At 48.5% G+C, this 20,687-nt stretch overlaps 2 protein-coding genes across 7 annotated transcripts in view; both read right to left on the bottom strand.

Moving 5' to 3' along the window:
• Positions 1 to 11,385: 11,385 nt before the first annotated feature.
• PLA2G1B (phospholipase A2 group IB) lies at positions 11,386 to 13,279 on the bottom strand. Its single transcript, XM_076352978.1, has 4 exons — positions 13,246 to 13,279; positions 13,004 to 13,163; positions 12,137 to 12,264; positions 11,386 to 11,507 (listed from the first exon to the last, which is right to left on the bottom strand). The coding sequence occupies exons 1-4, from the start codon at positions 13,277 to 13,279 to the stop codon at positions 11,386 to 11,388; spliced, it is 444 nt and encodes a 147-aa protein (XP_076209093.1).
• Positions 13,280 to 15,650: 2,371 nt separating this feature from the next.
• Positions 15,651 to 20,687, bottom strand: part of MSI1 (musashi RNA binding protein 1) — a 31,605-nt gene continuing 26,568 nt past the window's right edge. For 4 of the 6 annotated variants that reach the window (XM_076352825.1, XM_076352819.1, XM_076352822.1 and 1 more), the window contains 4 exons: positions 19,738 to 19,806; positions 19,458 to 19,630; positions 18,900 to 18,965; positions 15,651 to 17,926 (listed from right to left, as the gene is read on the bottom strand). In XM_076352825.1, the coding sequence (XP_076208940.1) occupies positions 18,924 to 18,965; positions 19,458 to 19,630; positions 19,738 to 19,806 (284 nt within the window). In that variant the 3' untranslated portion in view covers positions 15,651 to 17,926; positions 18,900 to 18,923. The remainder of the gene's footprint in view (positions 17,927 to 18,899; positions 18,966 to 19,457; positions 19,631 to 19,737; positions 19,807 to 20,687) is intronic. The other 2 variants (XM_076352821.1, XM_076352823.1) reach the window with 1 other exon arrangement.

Genomic DNA, 20,687 nt, shown 5'->3' with positions numbered 1-20,687 from the left:
TCTAAGGGATACTTAGGCACCCAATTTCTGCAGAAGGTAGAGGGAATTAAGATACTTAATGTGTTTCAAGATTTGGCTATTGTGGGTCAGAGGAGAGACGGCTTCACTTAGAAGACAAGCGAGATAAGTTCAGGACCCCTACCTGCATTCTGCTCTCATTTAATGGAGATCCCACTTTCCAGCAAGTTAGGTATCTGCTGTTTGGTAGTGAAGAAAGCTCACAGATGTCACTCCATCTTTAGCACAGTACAACTGCCCTGCTAACCACAGCTTTTGCAGAAATCATTGCTAAGCCATAGCAGGGTCTCCACACGCATCCAGGGAGCTTGCACAGAGTGTTTATTTGCATAGGTTTTTCCATGTAAGAAGAGACATTTATGCCTCCTTAGCAGAGGAACTGAGGCTGGGTTTCTCACTATCCGTGTCATCTTCTGCACCACCTTGAAACTTGCACGACATAGGTGTGTTAAAAACAGAGGCTGCAGGTTTAGTGCCAGTAGAGCCAGCATTTTGAGGTGTGGGAGCATCGCCAAGAAGTCTAAAACAAGAAAACATTTCCAGTGAGGACTTGGCATTAGCAATGTGACAGGTAACTAAACCTCCCACATCTATCCCTGCCTCTTCTCCAGTTCAGCAGCTGAGCCTGTGGGAGAGGAGTCAGGGCGTCTCTTCAGCACCGCTGATAAATGAGTCATGTTACCCTGACCCTGCACTGATTACACTATGTACTTTTAAGTCACTAGGACAATGACTTACTAGGACAATGACTTACAGTAAATCATAGACTCATAGAATCATTGAGGTTGGAAAAGACCTCTAAGATCATCGAGTCCAACCGTCAACCCAACACCACCATGCCCACTAAACCATGTCCCTAAGCGCCTCATCTACACGTCTTTTAAATACCTCCAGGGATGGTGACTCAACCACTTCCCTGGGCAGCCTGGTCCAATGTTTAACCACTCTTTCAGTAAAGACATTTTTCCTCACATCCAATCTAAACCTCCCCTGGCGCAACCTGAGGCCGTTTCCTCTCGTCCTATCACTTGTTACTTGGGAGAAGAGACCAACACCCACCTCGCTACAACCTCCTTGCAGGTAGTTGTAGAGAGCGATGAGGTCTCCCCTGAGCCTCCTTTTCTCCAGGCTAAACAACCCCAGTTCCCTCAGCCGCTCCTCATCAGACTTGTTCTCCAGACCCCTCACCAGCCTCGTTGCCCTTCTCTGGACACGCTCCAGCACCTCAACGTCCTTCTTGTAGTGAGGGGCCCAAAACTGAACACAGTATTCGAGGTGCGGCCTCACCAGTGCCAAGTACAGGGGCACGATCACTTCCCTCCTCCTGCTGGCCACACTATTTCTCATACAGGCCAGGATGCCATTGGCCTTCTTGGCCGCCTGGGCACACTGCCGGATCATGTTCAGCCGGCTGTCGACCAGCACCCCCAGGTCCTTTTCCGACAGGCAGCTTTCCAGCTGCTCTTCCCCAAGCCTGTAGCGCTGCATGGGGTTGTTGTGGCCGAAGTGCAGGACCCGGCACTTGGCCTTGTTGAACCTCATACAATTGGCCTGGGCCCATCAACCCAGCCTGTCCAGGTCCCTCTGCAGAGCCTTCCCACCCTCGAGCAGATCAACACTCCCACCCAACTTGGTGTCGTCTGCAAACTTACTGAGGGTGCACTCGATCCCCTCATCCAGATCATTGATAAAGATATTGAATAAGACCGGCCCCAGTACTGAGCCCTGGGGAACACCGCTCGTGACCAGCCGCCAACTGGCTGTAACTCCATTCACCACAACTCTCTGGGCCCGGCCATCCAGCCAGTTTTTTACCCAGCGAAGAGTACACCTGTCTAAGCCAATGTAAGCAAATGAACATTTACAGTAAATTTCCTGTGCATGGTTTATTACTATACGTTAATGAGCATATATACAAGTATATGAGGCTGAAACGAAGGAGTTCCTTTTTTTTTTTCTCCTGCTAAGCTGATGCAGCATTACTAAAATTGACTTCTTTTAGAGCAGGATCAGAGCACTTCACCTCTTAACATGTTCCCCAAGACACCACTGAGAAGTAAATTCGCCCAACTGAGAAATGCCAGAGAAAGCCTAAAGTTCCTACACCAAGAGCCAGATCTGCATCACTCTAATGCTGATTGACACCTTCCCCTGTCACTCCTTGGGGACTGTTTGTGTGGGAAGATGCAATGCAGAGAGATAACAGCTATCGGAAGATAACTATGTCATTGCAGATAGCTAGCAAAGACCTATCCTGAGAAGTTCGTGTTTCTCAGCTTACTGATGTAGTTACCAGCCTGGAGGGAGTTACAGAAATCTCCAGGGTTGAGCACTCCAGGATGCGAATTAGCCATGCTGTGGGAAAACAACAAACTCAGTAAAAGAACTCACCTAGTGTTCAGCTTTACTCTCTCAGCCTATGCAGAATTTGCAAGGGAGGAGGGTTTTAAAAGGGGGAGAAATATTGTTCCTAAAAGACTAAACAAGAGAACAGTAATCTTTGTGTTACTGGCTGAAACTAACAGAAAAAAAGAGTGTTACAGAGCCTGAGCAGTGTTCTCTTCCCCCATCACCAGAAAGGAAACACAGATCCTTCCTATCTACCTTGTCTGCTCTAAGCCAGCCTTATCCTCCACATGATTCAATCCTCCTACCTTTTCTGGCTCACTGTTGTTAGACCAGTCCACCAGTATTTTAGATCAGGGCTTGAAGTCGTAGCTCTGTCCACCTATGGGTGGCAAAAGTACGTATCAGACAACAGCACAAGGACAGTTTTTTTCCATGAAATTAGCTGAATCAACAGCTTACGCTCTTCCCTTTTTCTTACAGCTGTTCCTACTAGGACAAGCTCCTGAGGTTTGGATAGAGGAGCTGAGAGTGCCTTATAATGGATTTTTCTGCCGCTCCTCCTCTGAAAGTGGGGTTGGAGTTACCCAAAGCAAATAAAAGCTACTTCCTATTTGGCAAATCTTGTCTTTGTTTCTGGGCAAATTCTCAGAGCAAACTTTGTAATGGAGTCCTGCAGCCTGAGAAAGATATTTCACATACTGTGCTTCAGTGAGGGCAGCACAGACTGCAGATGGCCTGAAGGTCTTGTGCCTGGTGGGTGTGGTGTAAGTGCAGCCTCCCTCATCTTACAGTCAGATTGCTCCTACTGACAAACCTGATTATTCATGACTTCTGGAAAAGGACCGAAGACCCTGGGCATGGTGAACTTGGGAGGTTCAGGAACCTTGGAGTGAAGGCAACTAAATCTACCTTCTAGGGTGTGCTTCTTCCCCCTTGACTGCCTTGGATGTCGCCCTTTCCCAGTCTTTGCAGCTGTGAGGAGGAAAACAAACAAACAAACAAAAGTATTTCAAACCAGTGCCAACTTACTGGTTTCCTCAGTCTATTCATTCAAAACCTGGGGCTTGGGCAGGACAGATGGAGTCTTCCTCTCACATAACCCATCCTAGGGCAGCCCCAGGTAAACAGCAACTGAAAGCAACAGTCCTAGGAGGCTGTCTAGAGTCAACAGGAAAAGAACGAGGAGGGTCTCAGCCAAACGCCTGAAGTCAGTTTCTTATCACTACACCCAGCCATTCTCTGTGGTGTCTCAGTGGAGGGTTTTTGAGTGATCTGAATTAACTTGGCCTTAGCAATTGTGGTTTTAGATTACGGAAAAGATAATAGTGGTGAGAAAGTAAATTTACGATAGAGGACTTTGCCTCTCCAGTCCTACTGGTCTGGCCATTTTCATCACTGATAGATACTGTGAAAATATCTTTCAGATGCCAGATTCCTCCTGGCTGATGCTTTCTTTCTGTAGGGACAGGAAATTCTGGTACATGGGCTGTTAAACAGCTTAAATTTGTTTGGTTGGAGCCTTAAAAAAGAGGTGGATGATGTGTTTGGAGTAACACCACAAAAGAGCCCATTAATCCTTTTCCTCCTATCGTATCTGTTCTGTGAGCTTTTCTAACTGCAAGCATCCCCAACAGAGGCTGCACAGCTGAGTGCTCTGTCACCTATCCACCCAAGTCCTGATAGATACAGAAAATCATGCAGGGGACACAGATGGACAATAAGAAATTCATACCCACTCGCCCTGACAGGACAATTATGCAAGCAGGTAACAATTACTAAGGCTAAATATAAGGGGGGGGGGGGGGGAGGGGGGGAGGAAAAAGCATTTTGTGTTAGAGGGCCTCATAGAGCTGTGACTTTTACACACTACAGGCAAGTGGTTTTGCGTGAATGACCTAAGTACTGCTTGCCCTTGCCAAGACCCAGACAACGTATGCAGCTTCAGCATATGCAAATCAGAAATGGTGCCTTTTTGCTAATAAAAGAGGATTTCTAGGACATTCTGCTATTCCTTTATCAGAAGACTCTTGCAAAAAAAGAAACATATAGAAAGATTTAGATACATGCTGCATCCAGATTTCCAGTGTGATCCCACATCTTCACATTGGCAAGGGCCAAGGAGAAGAAAATCCAACTGGACTCTAATTCTAAAGACTGAGTATCTGTAACAAGTCAACCTGTGCCCCAGAGTTCATAGTCTGACACAAACTGCTGCTGGTGGGAGGGCGGCAGTGCTTGGCTTCTCACTCAAGCAGGTGGCATATGACAAAAATGAGATTATACCCTCCCCTATTTAGCACTTGGCATGAGAGAACTTAATTTGGTTTAACAACTGACTCCTGTGTCTGTGCACAGAACTGACCATGGCTGCAGTGAGACCCCTTGTCTCTCTGTGCACCTACTACTTCTACAATAAAGAAGCTGTGCCTGCAGCTAAGGAAAGCTAGAGGATCCTCAGGAAACTGAGGCTATCACACAAGTGAGATTAAGGCTGCCTTCTCACTAAGATGAGTCCCTTTGTTGCTTGGGGAAAACAGCATTGGAGCGGACACAAGAAGCAAATGCTTTTTGATGCATTTTCACAGCTTAGCATGAAGGGGAACAATAACCTCTATTTATTGAGTTGCACACAGCCAAATGGGTTGAAGACAATTCCTAAAGCTCTGCCAGATTTATGGTGATTGGCCCTTTCAGTCAGAGGGAAATTTGGAGCTGTGAAGAGCTGATCAAAGAGGAAAGCTTGTTTTAAAGGGGGTGATGAAACATGGAGCTTGTGGCTCATGAAAACCACCCAAAAAATCCAGGAAATAAGTTTTAGTGATGCCCTGCAAAACGGAAGATAAATCAGCTGTCTTGCAAAGCAAGTGAATATGTTTCTCCTGTAGAAACTTGCAGTTGCAGCAAGTGGTTTCTGCTGAGGTGGTGATAAAAAGAGAGGGATATACAATACTGTATCCAGCAGCACAACAGTTGATCTGGGGTAATATCTTCTAAAAAAGACCACAGAACGCCAGCCACCTTCCTGGTGCTTTCCCTGAGCTCCTTCTGCAATTCACACTGGCAGTTCCCACGGCGAGAAACATTTGGGAACAGCAAGCAAGGCAGAAGGGGCATTTCAGAAAGGTGTGGTCTGAACCACTCCTCCAACCAGCACCCTCCAGTGACTAGAACCCGGTAACACTGCAGAGCCTTTCCCTCTCCAGCTTGTCCTGTTATACACTTAACCCTCTGCTGAAGTGGTCTACTAAATACTCTTAGGCTGTTATCAAACCCACAATACTGCTACTCTGCAGTTACAAAAACAAGACAGTGCTTGCATGCAGCATTTAGCAGATGAATCATCTCAACCAGTTCACAGGGAAGGAGGTATAGCTACCCGTGATGGACAGAGAAGGCCTTGCCCTCCTTTTATGATGCATACTATTGGGCTGCAGAAGAACTGGAGTCAGCAGTAGTTGCCCTACTGGTCACTGCAGTGACACTACTGCTTGGTGTATTGGGGAAGGGAGCAGAAGTCCCTCTTAACAGCCTTTTACTCACCTTCCCCATGCAGACATGGTGCGAGGGAAGCATGTGCTAGTCACAGGCTAAAGCACAGGGAACAAATAGTCTACAAGTTCACCTCATCCTCACTGCCAAGAGACAACAGCAGTTCAAGGAGGAAAGGATGCACGACAAAGCAATTAAATCAACTGAACATTTAGGATCTTGCTAAACAGAAGTATGCAGTTCAGCTCAATGAGGCACAGACAGCTGAGCGTCTAAGCATTTGCTCAGCAAGCTCTCACATCTAGGAGGTCAGGTTCGAGATCCATCCTTGTACACGCTGTTGCAAGCCATCACCTCTGCTCCCTCACTTTGAACACTCTCCACCTATATTCAGTTCTCTTCATGTTACCTTAAAAACACTTCTCCCATCTATTAAGCTAGGATAAATTGCACGCTCTCCTCTGTACTGCGAATAACTGCTGTACAAACAGCCACAGCAGAAACACTATATTTGTATACAGTGGTATTGAACCTGCTCTTTTCTCTCCAGGTGACAAAACAGTGTCTGGCTCTGGAAGCCAGTTCTGCCAGGCATGTTTTAGTAAACATGAGCAGTTTAACTGCAGTCCAGAAAGTCACTGAAAACATCAGAGACAAGCTGAGTAAAGTTTTTGTCTTCCAGTCCTCAATAAACAGTCACTGGTCTCTCAAAATTACCATGAAAAAAAGTATTCTGAGCCTTGTTCAGATCTCCATGCTGTCTCTGTCTTTCTGAGGACCACTCTCCACAATAAAATAGGGTAAGAGAGGGTGACCTAAGAGACATGTATGGGTCTCCATTCCTACGCCAACAGCAAGAACCTTAGCATCCCACCAGTAGGCCCAGCCATGCAGACCCAATGCACAGCAGAGTTTGTGGAGCGCTCTCTTTAATAGCTGGTTATTTCACTTGATGCCAGCAGAGCAGAGTGACTGGCTTTGCAGGATTTCTACACGCCAAAGACTTCTCTGTGCCTAGCAGGGTCAGCTATTCCCAAACTACAGCTTGGTGGGCTACAGATTTTTGGTGTTGGGCACACAGTGTAAGTAGCACGGTTCCTCATATCAGGGCACACAGGTGGTGTCCAAGGAGCTGCAGGCCAAGGACACACACCACAGGAGCTGGGCCAGCCGAGAGAGTGGGCAGGGACCTTCAACAGTCCACAGAGAGGAGAGAAGCAGGGGAAAGCAGATCTGCAACAGCTGGTGCATGAACCACATAGGATCTGATTATTGCTTCGTGAGGGCCTTGCCCCCAGTGACACCAAACTGCAGGAACGGTCAGTGCTGAATAGGAAGAATTGTCTAACTTCTGTACAGGCCTATATATACCCACTATATGGCCTGAAACCAAAGATCAGGCATTCAGCTTGGAGCCAGAGCAGCAAATATCAAATAGGGACCTCAGTTCCTCTCCTAAGTTGTGCGAGTTTTGATACTGACTTCAACAGCAGTAAGTTCTCGCTCTGAAAAGAAAGTCAAAGTAATATTTTAAATGGGAAGGGTTTGCAATACCCTTCACTGAACGTGTTGTTTTCTGTATCTTGTCTGTGGAACACTCTGGCAGTAAAAGGTGCTTTCGAAATGCTCGTTATGTTCCCCTGTCTATTCTAACAGACATTTCTGCTCCAAAAGATGCATATTCTTTATGTCTCTTATTTTCTAGGGCAGCCAGCCCCAGAGGCTGGATAGCCAACAAGCGCACAGCAGATTCAAAGCAAAGAGGAAAACTTTGGTAGTGTTGCCCAGGGGACAGGGCACTAGGCTTGGAAGGATGAGACCAGAGTGAATTCTCAGTCCTTTGATCAATCCAGAAGTCACACTGTGACATTCAGAAAGCCACTTTGCTTCTCTGCATCTGTTTTCCATAATGTAATAGACATAATACTGTGGCCCATGCCTTTTTGTAAGGTATTCTGAGGTCTACTGAGAAAAAACATGAAAGACATGGTAGATAAACAGTATCACTATTCTCCCTGAGATCTTTCCTAAACGATCAGGAACAAAACTGCTTTAGAAAGGTGAAAGGCAGAGTCAAACCAGCTGGGGTTTAAAACCACTGTTCCAGACACAAATGATATCTGCAATTCTGTGCGCAGCCCCCTGTCTGCTCCCTTCCCACCAAGGAAAGATACCCACTTACCACATTCTGCACTTTTTCCCTTCTGCATCACTAACTGGACAGTGGCAGAGAAGAAGAAAAGCAGAGCCTGAGAGGAAGAGCAACAGTACAAGTGTCTAATATTGGTCTCCAGGCCCAAATGGAAACTGAAACACGGTCATTACCACGAGCATAGTTGTTTGCTCTCTGTATGTCTTGTCTCAGCTGGAGTACTCTCTCTTTCATCTCCGCAGTGCCCATATAGTTAGAGTAATTCAGCTCGCCCTGCAAAGCCTGAAAAATCTTGGCCTAGAAAACAACAATAGAGAAAAGGAAGATAAGACCCCTCTACTCTGCTCTGCTGAGACCCCACCTGGAGCCCTGCGTCCAGCTCTGGAGCCCTCAGCATTAAGAAAGACACGGACCTGTTGGAGCGGGTCCAGAGGAGGGTCACAAAAATGATCAGGGGGATGGAACACCTCTCCTATGAGGACAGGCTGAGAGAGTTGGGGTTGTTCAGCCTGGAGAAGAGAAGGCTCCGGGGAGACCTTATTGCAGCCTATCAGTACTTCAAGGGGGCTTATAAAAAAGATGGCGGCAAACTTTTTAGCAGGGCCTGTTGTGACGGGACAAGGGGGAATGGCTTTAAACTAAAGGGGGGTAGTTTTAGACTAGATATAAGGAAGAAATGTTTTATGCTGTGGGTGGTGAAACACTGGCACAGGTTGCCCAGAGAGGTGGTGGATGCCCCATCCCTGGAAACATTCAAGGTCAGGTTGGACGGGACTCTGAGCAACCTGATCTAGTTGAAGATGTCCCTGCCCACAGCAGGGGGGTTGGACTAGGTGACCTTGAAAAGTCCCTTCCAACCCAAACTATTCTATGATTCTATAAGACACTGAGACTTCACTTCTGCAATGTAAGCCCACAGACCCACCATCCCTCCAGCATCTCACATGCCAGCTGCAACAGCTGCTGTGTTGTATAGGGCTTCAGAGCTCCCACGCTTGCTGAGCACAGGGATACCTTGTATTGCAGGTACTCTGTTTCTGGTCTTGGAACAGAAATACAGACCGGCATGGCAGAAGATCTACACATACTCTTTGTATTCCCCATAAGCTGGCAGTCAGTCAGTCCAAGCAATACTGGCCTGCTCTTAGATTCTGCTTTCCACAACGTTCCTCAAAGCCCTAAAGAGCAACTTTGCAACAGCACAACCCCTTCAACCCTCCCTGCCTCTGCCATTGCCTAGGGTCTGCCACTTCACATTATGTGAGAAGATTCCCTATATATTGGGCTCACTCAGGGGGCTGTTTAAATCTAGTTAGGTCTTTCGCACCGCCAAAGCAGCACGTAAATGAGAAGCATGATCAAGGGACCAAACATAAGTGCAGGCTTATAAAAATCTGTATGGAGTAAGACATATAGAATGAATTGGTGCCTTCATCTATCCATTGATTTTAACTAGGGAATGCTAGCATGCCCCAAATGCTGGATGACAGAAGTAGATATACTACTCACCTCACATCTAGAGAGTTCCTACTACAGGGAAAATTTATACCAACATTTTCTGAAATGCTTCCAACTGCACCCCAGCTCTCTTCCCTGCTTGTGATGATATAGCTCAAAAGTACAGTGTTTTTTCTAGATAGTGATGGCATTTTACTTTTTTCTCTGCAATAGGATTTATCATTTATCACTACAAAGGGATTTCAGTAACATTTACATTTACTTAGGACCTTTACTGCTCTACAAACAATAATTTCAGAATCAAAGCTAGTGTGTGAGGACAGGAGACCTCATCTTGCACTTCCAGCCCTAGGAATGATTCATCTTAGCCATATGACGGGAGTGCATCCAGGATCCTCAGGATTTCTGTGGAGGACCCCAAAAGCTCAATGTTTCCAGAAAACTCATGTACACAAACACCCGAGGAAAAATAAGCAACAAATATTAAATATTAGTACAAAACTAGGACTCAATCTGCCTTCAAATAGAGTATCTGGCTGAGACACACACAGTCTTTTTTTTTTTTTAAAAAAAGAACAAAACACAATTTACCATCCTATCTCGTTATAATCCTAATACCCTCAAAGACCCAGTGACCTTCACTAGGAAGGCATTGCAAGTACCTTCAAATAAGATATCAAGCCAGCTTCTTCCTTCTCCATCTGTTTCTGCTTTCTCAGAGCCCTCTCGCAGATCCTTGGGTTCTGCTCCATGTTTGAGTACAGTTCACACAGGCATTGCTGAGTGTAGGACAAAGACTGCTCCTCAAAGTCCTCTAAGGAAATCAGCTTGCAAAATGATATACTGAGGGGATACTCATCATCAAACTCATCCAAGATCTCCATTCGGTACCTGATCGAAGATGACATAGCAGGCTGTATGCTCTCCTCCAGCTGGTGGAGGCAAGAGAGCTATTTTCAGGTGATGAACCAGGGCCTTCCTCCTGCCCTGTCAGCAAACAGGGACATGTGCAGGCCCTACCACAGCAGCTCACCAACACCCTCCTGAGAGCCTCTGCCAGTAAAACTGCCTCTGTAGCGTGACAGCACCAAGTCTGGGCAGAAGCTTGGTGCAGGACCTCGTCAGGACAGGAAAACCAGGGCAGATACTGTCCCCTCAGAGGGGCTCCCTGCCCTCCCCTGACTTCCAGGCCAACGTTACCTCTTCCCCTACAGCTCCGGACCAGGAACAGTGCTAGGCAGGAGGCAGCCTCCCTAGGGTAAGCACATATGGGTCTCGGAGCAACAAACAGCCAAATGGCTCAAGCCCCTCACGCGGCCATGCCCCAAGGGATATGCACCCACAAGAGGGGCAGCTGCGCCTTAGCCAACGTGTGAGCAGCCCGAGGAGGAGCAGCGCCTCCCCTCCACGCTCACCGGGAGGGTGAGGGAGGGTAGCAGGGCCGGAAGGGCCGCCGTGAGGCGACCCAGGAGGGAGCAATCTGCCCCACAGCCTGCCTCACACCACGGGCACCTGAGGGGAGCGGGCGGGACCGCGCCCTAAGGGCAGGGAGGGGCGGGGCTGCCCCCCGGGGCGCACCTGCTCGCGGCCTCGCGCCCCCGCCGCCCGGCCGTCCCCTCCCGGCCCCCGCCCCCGCCGCTTCCAGGGGCCAATCAAAGAACGCGGTGGCGGGGACGCCGCACGCGCCACAATGGACCGTTGGCAGAGGGGGCGGGGCCTCTCCTCCCCTCCCACCCTGGTCCCCCCTCGCCGCCCGCCCGCCATTCCCCTCAGCGCGGCGCAGGGAGGAGGCGGGAGGCGCGGGGGCGTTGCAAGGCGTTTATTAGTGACAGGCCGCTGCAGATCTGTTACCGCCCTGAGGGGCAGGAGGACGACGACGACGACGACGACGACGACGACGACGACGACGACGACGACGACTAGTTGCAGTATTTCTTGGTGTCTAGCCTCTTGTACTTGGGATTGTAGGGCGCCTTGGCGAAGCACATGGCAGCAGCGCGGTCGCAGTTGCAGATGAACATATCGCACTTGTTGTTCTTGCCTGGAAGAGAGAGCAAGAGCAGTTAGACCCTGCAGCTCCTTCACCAGGCATGGCAGTGACTCGGACAGGCATTTCTGCTGCCAGGGCGTAGCCGTTCCACTGCTGCCATCATTTTGGGGGTGTATGTGCTTCTCCCCGCTAACCCTCTGGCCTCAAAGCTGCATGCTCTGGCCCAGCAATCTCCTTGCTCCTTCCTTCCCTGCAGTTCTGTTTGCCAGCATATCTGCTATGTATCTCCATTCCAGAGCCCTGTAAGAGCTCCACCATTACATTCGAGATGTCTGGCAGAAGCTGTGTAACTCTCCCCAATCAGCATGCTGCTCTCTTAAGTACTGCCATTAATGGACTTCCAGAAAAGTACCACAGGGACGCAATCCCCTGAAGAGGGGACAGGCTTCCCTACGTACTGTGATATCATATATCTTCCATAAACTTTAAATTGTGTGGTACATGGAGAATATTCACTCTGGTGCCTATGTGAGGTGCCCCATTTCTAACAACCAGGCCCCCCGGCAGGGACTTGCGCTGCGCCTCCCTGCCACAGAAGCATGGAGTGTAATGCAGCCCAGTTCCTTCAGAAGAGAGACTGGAGTAATGTTTGAAGAGGAGTGATGTGGAAGTGGACGTACTGTTACACGTAATCTGCCCACTGGAGCAGCTGAACTTGTACCACTCTGTGTAGGGATTGTCCAGAAGATATCTGCATGATGGTTGTTCCTTTGCCTGCGAGTAGCAGCCGTCATGTACTTGACAGCACCTGGGAAACAAGGAGGAAAAGGTCAGAAAATACCAGAAATGCAAGCTCAGCTGACCTGTAAGACACGTAAATACACTAGTATTGCTTTGACAAGGCACTGAACAAAAAAAAGATACCCAGTGGTAAGAGGGCAGACACGAAGGACCTCAAAGGGACCCGTTTCTGCTAGCTCATGGTCCAAGAGGTGTCTGGTACACATGTACTTACCGGAGCATCTTCACAGAGTTACCTATTGGGCACAGGGAAAGCAAAAGACAGCATTTACCCTACGCTCCCCGTCAGTGCCTGGTAGCTGAAGAGCTAACAGCTGACACAATCCACCGCGTCTTGGCTATCAGTCTTGTGTGATCTCTAAACTGCCCAAGCCACTTCTTAGCGTTTTGCAGCTCAGCCCTGCACGTGTTGATGGTCGTGCACTGGGCAGTGTGTGCTCAGAGCTGCGTCCGCGCTGCTGGCACAGCACTGCTGCAAAAAAAAATGCTGGAGTGAGTGCAGTCTAGCTGCCACAGAAGAGAAAAGAGAGTTGTTGGGATTATATTTTATCTTAGTAATAAGGCATCAAGGTGTGATACTACACAACCTTTTTCCCTTGAATCGGTCTTTGAAAGAAAGCTTCATTCACAGCAGCTGGAGAGTTTTGTGAACATCTATAGGCAGGGCCAGCTGAGATGAAGCTGGCGTGCAGAACTATGAAAGCACAGGCAAGGAAAGAGGTTTGTAAAAGCAGAGTCTTGTAAACCTGTCAAGCTCATCCACTGGTGTCCCACTGCCTCCCAAGCCGCAGTAGCAGCCGTAGTCAGCAAATTCCAGCAGAGGATGGCTGTCCGGCATAGTGCATTTGATCATCCTGCGAAACTCCCACACGGCCCAGGGTGAGACAGCTGTGCTGGCTGCGCCCACTGAGAAGAGATGCAAAGGTTAGAGTTAGGCATGGTGTTACCTGTCTAGAGGTGCTGGGGCAGGGTGAGTGCCACCTCATACCAGAGAGCAGGAAAAGCGGGGCCAGGGACTTCATTCTTGGAGGACTTGACAGACTGGTGCTAAAGAAAACATGGCTTTTTATACGACAAGCTCACCTTGACATGGGTTTGAGATAAACAAGCCAGTATTTATGTTACTAAATGCAGAATTCTTCCATCGGAGGCTGTGGTCAGCAAGTTGTGACATGTCCAGCTGAAGGCCAGTGGAGTTAAATCGGAAAGCCAGGAAGGCAAATATTTACTCTCTAGATATTTGCTATTAAATTATTTTTAATGCTTCTATTAGAAGCCAGCCTGAAAGATCTGGACATTTTTTAAAAAATGGTAGCAGTGTGGTAGTTACATTGGAAACTGGTGGCACACTAATATCCATCCTACTAATACTGGCATCCTCCTTTTACGGTATCCCACTTATCATTAATCCTGTATCTCCATGGATTCTCCTGGCCTGATTCAGAGAATAAGGCACAGGTCGTCCACTCACCCCAAATGACCATTTGGCATGAGCTGAACTGAAAAAAATTCAAGCTGTTTTTCACTTTGAAACCATACAGGAGGAATAGGTACTACTAGGCAAGAAACAGGAGCCAAGCAACCTGGAAAGCCTCTGTATCTGGCTTAAACAAGGAAGAGTGTCTGTTTTTACATGACCTTAAGGGAGTTACACTGGAAATTAACTGGGCTTGGAAGTTTCCACACACGCAGCAGACTTCAGTAGCTCAGAGACAGCAGTTTCTCATTCTCCAGCACCAAAGCAGAACCCAGTTAGGCCCTTTGGTTCTCTGTGGCAAGGCATGAGGCGAGTTGGGAGCCTTGAAATAAGATCAAAAAATGGGTAAGAAAAAGCTTCCTGGAGTCAGCCAGGGGTAAGTCCAAAATACTGCACTCATATTCAGACCCCAGAGGCTCTAACACTGTCAGGGCTACAGGTTTGGCATTTTTACACACTCAAGGTATAGATCCTAGACTGCTCAGCTGATAGAGTCTGCATTTATTTCTAAAGCACCAAGCAAGCCTTCAGTTTTTAAGAGCAGACGAAGAGGCAAAGCCCACCTTTCCGCAACAGCCTAATATACCAGAGTGCTTATTCAGGAAGCTGGGGGTTCAGTGCCCTTCAGTAGGTTCAAATGCATGTTTCTATAAGGGACGATGAGGACATCTTCCCCCTCATAGTGGCTGAAACTATGCCAGGGTGCCCATAGTATCCATAGGATGTATATCCATATCCATAGGACATCTCGTTAACGGTAGACATGCTGATGAACAACCAGAACCATTCCGACTTTTCTGCTCTCTCACAAGCTCTCCGATTCTCTGGGATTCCCCACTCGCAGGTTAGCTAAAGCCAGACTCTTGAATCTGAGTTACAGATTCAAGATTCTTGTGTCCCAATAGTGAGAACATTGAAGGAACATTAAAGGCTGATGTAAAGGACAGTCTGTACCACAGTTAGTTCAGAAACAAGGATTTAATCTTTTGCACACAGATCAATCAGCTGACTTTCCCTTCAATATCCATTTAAGTGTTCTCTTTCTCCTTTGCCACTTTGGCCACCTTTACTCTTTTTTTTAAATTATTTCTCTGTTCTCTTACCTGTGAACCTTAAGACTCTGTGGTTCCTTTTTCCTCATTTCTCAATGTCTGATGTTGCCAAGAAAACTTCCAATAAACTGGCTTTTTTAAGTCACAAAAATACTGTCGTATCTTGGATTTCATACATTTTAACTCAACAAGAGGATCACCAAATGTGGGAAAGCGAGCATGTGAGCATTACAAGAGTGCCTCATGAGAAAAATCCCAGCAGGGTAAAGATTTTTCCACCAATGCTATTTTTGGTTTCCCCCAACCTGTGCTGTATACAAAGCCGCTGGTCCCCCGTATGCTTGTGAGAACATCCTGACTTGCAGCTGATTCCTAAACTTACAGGCTTGAGCCTTAGGTTATTTTTAAGAATTCTCTATAATTAAGAGCTGCTGCACAGGGCTCCCCACCCTATTTTACACCGTTATAATTTACCTTTCTCTTGTAGTGTTGTCTGTTAAGGACTTTTCTTCCCTTCCAATCTCTACATTTTACTTTCTTAGATCTCACCTCCTTGGTCCACCATAGTCATTGAATCCAGAGCATCTGAGCCAAACTTCTAAGCACCACACTATCTCCTCCTTTCTTGAACCTACAAATATCTATACAAAACCTCTGTAACGTAGAGAAGAGACACGATCTCTACTAAAACCAGATCTGCCTCACATTATAAACTGGGCCGCTGCCAAGGGCTGGGAGCAGGACACAGAGTCAGAGCCCTGCCTGGGACTTTTATCCTAATGGCAGGATGCGACTCCTGCCAGGTCCAAGTTCACCCGAAATCTCCATTTGAAAATCTCCCACCTCCAAATAATGACAGAGAAGGACAGTTTTCAAATAATTTATTAGGAATTTAAAACTGAAATCTGGAAAAAGGGTTACAGGTGTGGAGAGAACAAACATCGGAGTGTAATAACTTACTGGCTTAAAAACACAGCTTTATTTCTTTTAAAAAAAATGCCCACCCTGAAACCGGAGCCCCAGCCTCCAGGCAGTGGCAGCACTGGCCAGAGAGTGAATCACAGCCCAGCAGCAGCACAGCTGGCCTTGGATGTCTGGAGGGGGCACGGAAGCAGTTCAGCGCATATACCAAGAGGGAGGAAAGCGCTGTCCGCAGACCCAAACTTGAAGTATATAGAATAAAAATAAACCCAATAAAATGCAGCTTTTCTTTAATTAGGAAATATTTAAAAAAACAGACATACAGACTCTTGTCTCAGTAACAAAAATTATTGCTTTGTGTTTTCAGTACTATCTGTTAAGTACCCTCTTACCTAAACAGAACTCTCCAAACGCATCGCCCAGGTCAGGACAAGCTCCGGCAGACGGGGGAGGGACGGAAGAGAAGGGCCCTGTGGGCATCGTGGCCCTCCCAGTCCTTTTCTAAATGCCCCCCTCCCTTACAGGGGCTCAGTTTGGGGGAAGAGAGGGAATGATTTTTAAAACTTAAGATGAAGCTGTTATTTCCCTGGGAAAAGAGTTTGGCTGCATCTTAATAAAAGGCTTAATCACCCCCCTTAACAAGGTCTTTGGTTCACTGAAATCCAGACCCAAACCTGCCCCGTGTACTCCTGCTGGAGGCTTCCCCTGGCAGAGTGCCTGTTAGCAGGGGCCTGGACCACACCAGGGGAAGCCTCGGCAGGTTCTGGAGAAGGGACCAGATCACCCCGCACAGGACAACAGACAAATTCCCACAGTCTTCAGAACACAGAGTAAAGCAAACGGGAAGCTGCAATTCTATAATTCATATAATCCCTGAGAAGCCCTTAACCCGCCCCCAAATCACCACCCTAATGCTTTTCTCCCCCGTTAATGACTCCCCAACCCAGCGCCCTGCCCTTCAGAGAACGACCACCCAAATCTCCCCCTGGCCCTGGCCGACACCCCTTCCGACACCCTCGCCTCCGGAGGAGGATCCCCTTTCCCAGGAAATCTTGACACAAACGATAGTGTTTGGAGAGTGAATTCCTTTCAAAGTAACCAAGACAAGCAATGGCGGTAAAGCCCTTTACCTAAAGCCAAACCGGAGGCTGGCACTACGGAGCCCAGTGATGAGTCTGTACATCGAGCGATTGGAAGCAGCTTTAACCCGCTCAGCAAAACAGCCGATGGCCGGTACGTTTCACCCCCGCCCCCACCCCCCCTTTCATCTCATCAGAGGTCTTAAAATCTTACAGTAAAAGGTGTACAAAAAAAGAACGGAGTCCTGTCAGGATTCTGCTGGAGAGTATTGCTCACACTGCGGCGCCAAGTCCAGGACCTGGAGCTGCTCCTTGGAGCCAGGCTGCGGGCGGCAGCCAGGTTCAGCTCGCGATATTTACATATTATACAGGAGGAAAAAGAAAACCCCACGTAAAACTAAACCTAGGAAAAAAAAAATCTTTCAGCTGTAAGGATAGTGTTTTTCACTTAGCAAAATATACATTTGTTTTGTTCCATAGCGATGTCCAACGTTTTCGGATCCTTGGAGTTTCACGCTTTTCAAAGCCTCACATTTACAAAACAGAAACAATTAAAAACAGTTTCTTTAAAAAAAATAGAAATACATCAGTTCCTCTCAGCCTTTGCTCTCTGTGTGTCTCTTTCTTCCCTTCAGAACTGCATTCTTGTTACATACCGTGCTTTAAAAACACTGACGACAACAACAACAGAGTTGAAAATATTCAAAACAGTTTCAAAGCCAAATAAAAATACTCCTCAATAAAAACTACCTAACACAATCACAAAGCCAATTCATAAAATATGTCTACTAGCTCGGGAAAGAGCAAACAACAAAAAGAAGGGGTAGCCCCAAAAAAAGATAAAAAAATAAAATAAAAAAATAAAACTAACAGCTAATAAAATAAATAAAAGAAGAATCGGTGGGCTGGGGGCAGGGAGGGGGGAAGCGTAAACCGTCGGTGGTTAGTAAGAAAGCGAGATGATCTCCTTGGGTTCAGTCCAGTGTGGTCTGGTCAAAGGGAGAGATCAGGGCAGGGCGGCAGGAGCCTGGCAGCCAGCCGGCAGTGTGCAGTTTGATTCAAGAAAAAGGTAACCTTGGCTCATCCCCCGAGGCTCACCAGATCCTCCAGCCGCTGTCCTCGGTTAGGTCACTGGGGAATCTGTGGGACACAGCAGGGGAGGGAAGGGACAGGATCTAGAACAACCAACAGCTTCTCTCTTGGGGTTTTCTTCCGGTGTGATCTGACAGAAATACTCGATACCCGAACTTGCCCCAACACAGACTTGCTCTGCATCTCGCTGGCACAGCGACGGGGCATGGCAGAGATGCTTCCGTCTGTAATGGCAACGTGCAGGCCTGGGAAACAAGGCTCCGCATGCCGTGCAGGCTGCCTGCCTGGACCTGTGGCACTCCTGGCCCCCGGGAGGCCTGTGACATAGAGGGGTCCAGCCGTTTCTCCAGCACTCAGCTCGGTGCAGCCCTACCGGGCTGCCATGGGCTCCTGTCTGGACACCCTTCCCCGCAAGTTTTTGCCCTCCTTTTTGAAAAGCTGGGGTTTTTTAATTTTAAGCCAGCTAACTTCAGCCACGTTTGGAAAGCAAAAAGAGACCATCCACCAGTTCCCTCTCAGGCTCAACCAAGGACCAGAAACAGAACTGATCAGACTCAGATTTTCCTTCTGCCCTTCTCCCAGGCAGGAGAGGAAAAACCTCGCTCCCCAGAGACAGTGGTCTCAGCAGCAGTGAGAACAACCAGTTGCATGGAGGAGGCTTCCCCAGCCACACAGGTGAGCCAAGCTTGTCTCTCAGGATCACCACTGGGTTGTGATTCTGGCCAACCCTGCAGACCTTTCCTCTTTCTGTCAGTGCTCCCATTTCCTCCCCCTTCGCACCCAGACACTAAGCGATCTCTCCACAGCACTCCCAGGCTGGGGAGCGTAAGGTAGAAACCCAACCTGCCAAGCCTCTGGTGCAGAAGAGAGCCCCAGGCTGGCCGCAGGACTCCTCCCGCAGGCTGGGTCAGGCCGGCGAGCCTCACAGTGGCATCCACAGCTCCTGCTGAGAGCCCAAGCACAGGGGCCGGCTCAGAACTTCACTCCTCTCATTATCCGTTCCTGTTCGAAGCTCTCTTACCTCCTGCCTCCTTGGTCCCCAGCTTCAGTGATACCCATTGGTAAAAGCTGTTGCAATCAAGGGACCCTGTGAAGAAAGAGTTAAAACCCCACTCTTAAGCAAACAAAAGAAAAGTGAAGGAGAATTACTACCACAACAAATTCAGTCTTGGCCCAGATGCTGGGCAAGCTGGCTTCAGTTGGAGGTGGCAGGTCTAAAGAGCACATCACCCTGCAGAACACTGCATCAGGGCCTCTTGGAAAGTCTGGGCCAGATCAGGGAAAAGTCCGGAGACCAGGACCTTGAGTGGTGGCCAGGGAGAGCCAGCGGAGCCCAGGGATGCGGGCTCCAAGTGAACTGCTGCATCCTGCACCATCCGTCTGCGGCCTGGGGCTCAGCGGTGGCATGGCAGATGCTGCAAGCGGGTGCTATTTCTTAACCAGAAAGCAGGCTGTGGGCTGAAAGGGGACCGCCCACTGCTGCTCACCTCCATCACCACGTGGAGATGCAGCCCCTTCCCCTGGCCGTGCCACGCTCCATCTTCCTCCCCCTGCGCAGAGCCCGACAGGGAACACTCACCCCTAGGCTGTGGCCGAAGCCGGTGCTCGGGGCTGGACTGGCAGCGCTGATGTAACTGCTGACCCCTGAGTCCTGGTTGGCGGCTCCATAAAGCTCTGCCATCGGCCCAGGGCTGGTGGTGCCCAGAAATCCACCGGTACGACTGGGGGTGGAACCTACAGGAGGCAGCAAAACTACGTAGTGAAGATCCCAAAAATGCAACCCCGTCCCACCCCCCTCCCACAGCCCATCGCAAACCTCCGTGGCAGGACACCGCGCCGGGGAGGAAAGTGGCAGTTACCTGTCCCTCGCACCACGGCTGCCGCAGCCGCTGCTGCCGCCATTGGTCCATACGCAGTGAGGGGGATTGCTAGAAAAGAAGGAACAGGCATCTCAGGGGCACTGTGGCTACACGGGAAACTCCTCAACAGGAGCCTTCGTTTCCTGCTGCAAAATACCAGGCCCACACAGACGTATTGGCTTAGCGCATCACACAGGACATCCGAGAATGACAATGGGGGAGTGCACAGCCCTGCATTTATTGGTACCTTTTGCACAGCGAATGTCCGGGGGAACTACTAGCCATGCTCTGCTAAGCCCACACCCTGGCGCAGCTGAGGGCACGACGTGGAAGAGCTGAACCAGAAGTGGGCAATTTCAGATGTATCCTGTCGCTACTTAGCTTGCGAGATGCAGTTAATCTGAAGCTACAGATCCAGATTTTGGCTGTAAATGTGGAGAAACGCAGCAGCTGGCAGCTAAGCGTCCTGAGGCTCAGCCCCTCCTCTCTGCCCCTTGGTACTATTCTTGAATAAGAGTTTAATAGCCTCTTTCTCCCTGTTTCTCTACTCTGCTCAGGATGCACCATCCTCCCCACTCTGAGTTTTGCTCCTGAACTGCTCAACCCCTTGCTGTTCACTGTAGAAGAGCAGGAAACATATACCTAGGGAGCAGGAACTAGAAATGGCTTAATTAAAACAGTAAGTCTTAATTTATATGTAGCAGTTCTAATTCCCAACTCTACTGCCACAGGCATCCAGCCCTCGGGGCAGGAGGCATCTAGCCAGTATGTTTCTCTTTGCCCTTAAAATGACTGGGTCAGCATTTCATGCTTGAATGTGAAATTCACTGTGATTCTGTTTAGAGCACCATAAAAAGAGGTCAGAACAAATCAATCGCGTTAAGTCTGAAACCCAGACTAGCTTATAAGGGAATATTTAGTAGCAGGCACCAGCCTGTTTCAAGCAAACG

Source organism: Aptenodytes patagonicus, chromosome 15 (assembly GCF_965638725.1).
Source record: "Aptenodytes patagonicus chromosome 15, bAptPat1.pri.cur, whole genome shotgun sequence".
NCBI classification, from domain to species: domain Eukaryota; kingdom Metazoa; phylum Chordata; class Aves; order Sphenisciformes; family Spheniscidae; genus Aptenodytes; species Aptenodytes patagonicus.
Note: the sequence above shows the minus strand (reverse complement) of the source record. Positions and strands in the feature narration are given on the sequence as shown.

What these genes read in the sequence shown, in the direction of transcription:
- PLA2G1B (XM_076352978.1), bottom strand. Translation starts at nt 13,279, where the DNA reads ATGAAGTCCCTGGCCCCGCTTTTCCTGCTCTCTG. An exon ending in CCCGCTTTTCCTGCTCTCTG is followed by an intron (nt 13,164 to 13,245) that starts GTATGAGGTGGC and finishes ATCTCTTCTCAG; the next exon opens with TGGGCGCAGCCAGCACAGCT. An exon ending in CCAGTGGATGAGCTTGACAG is followed by an intron (nt 12,265 to 13,003) that starts GTTTACAAGACT and finishes CTTGTTTCCCAG; the next exon opens with GTGCTGTCAAGTACATGACG.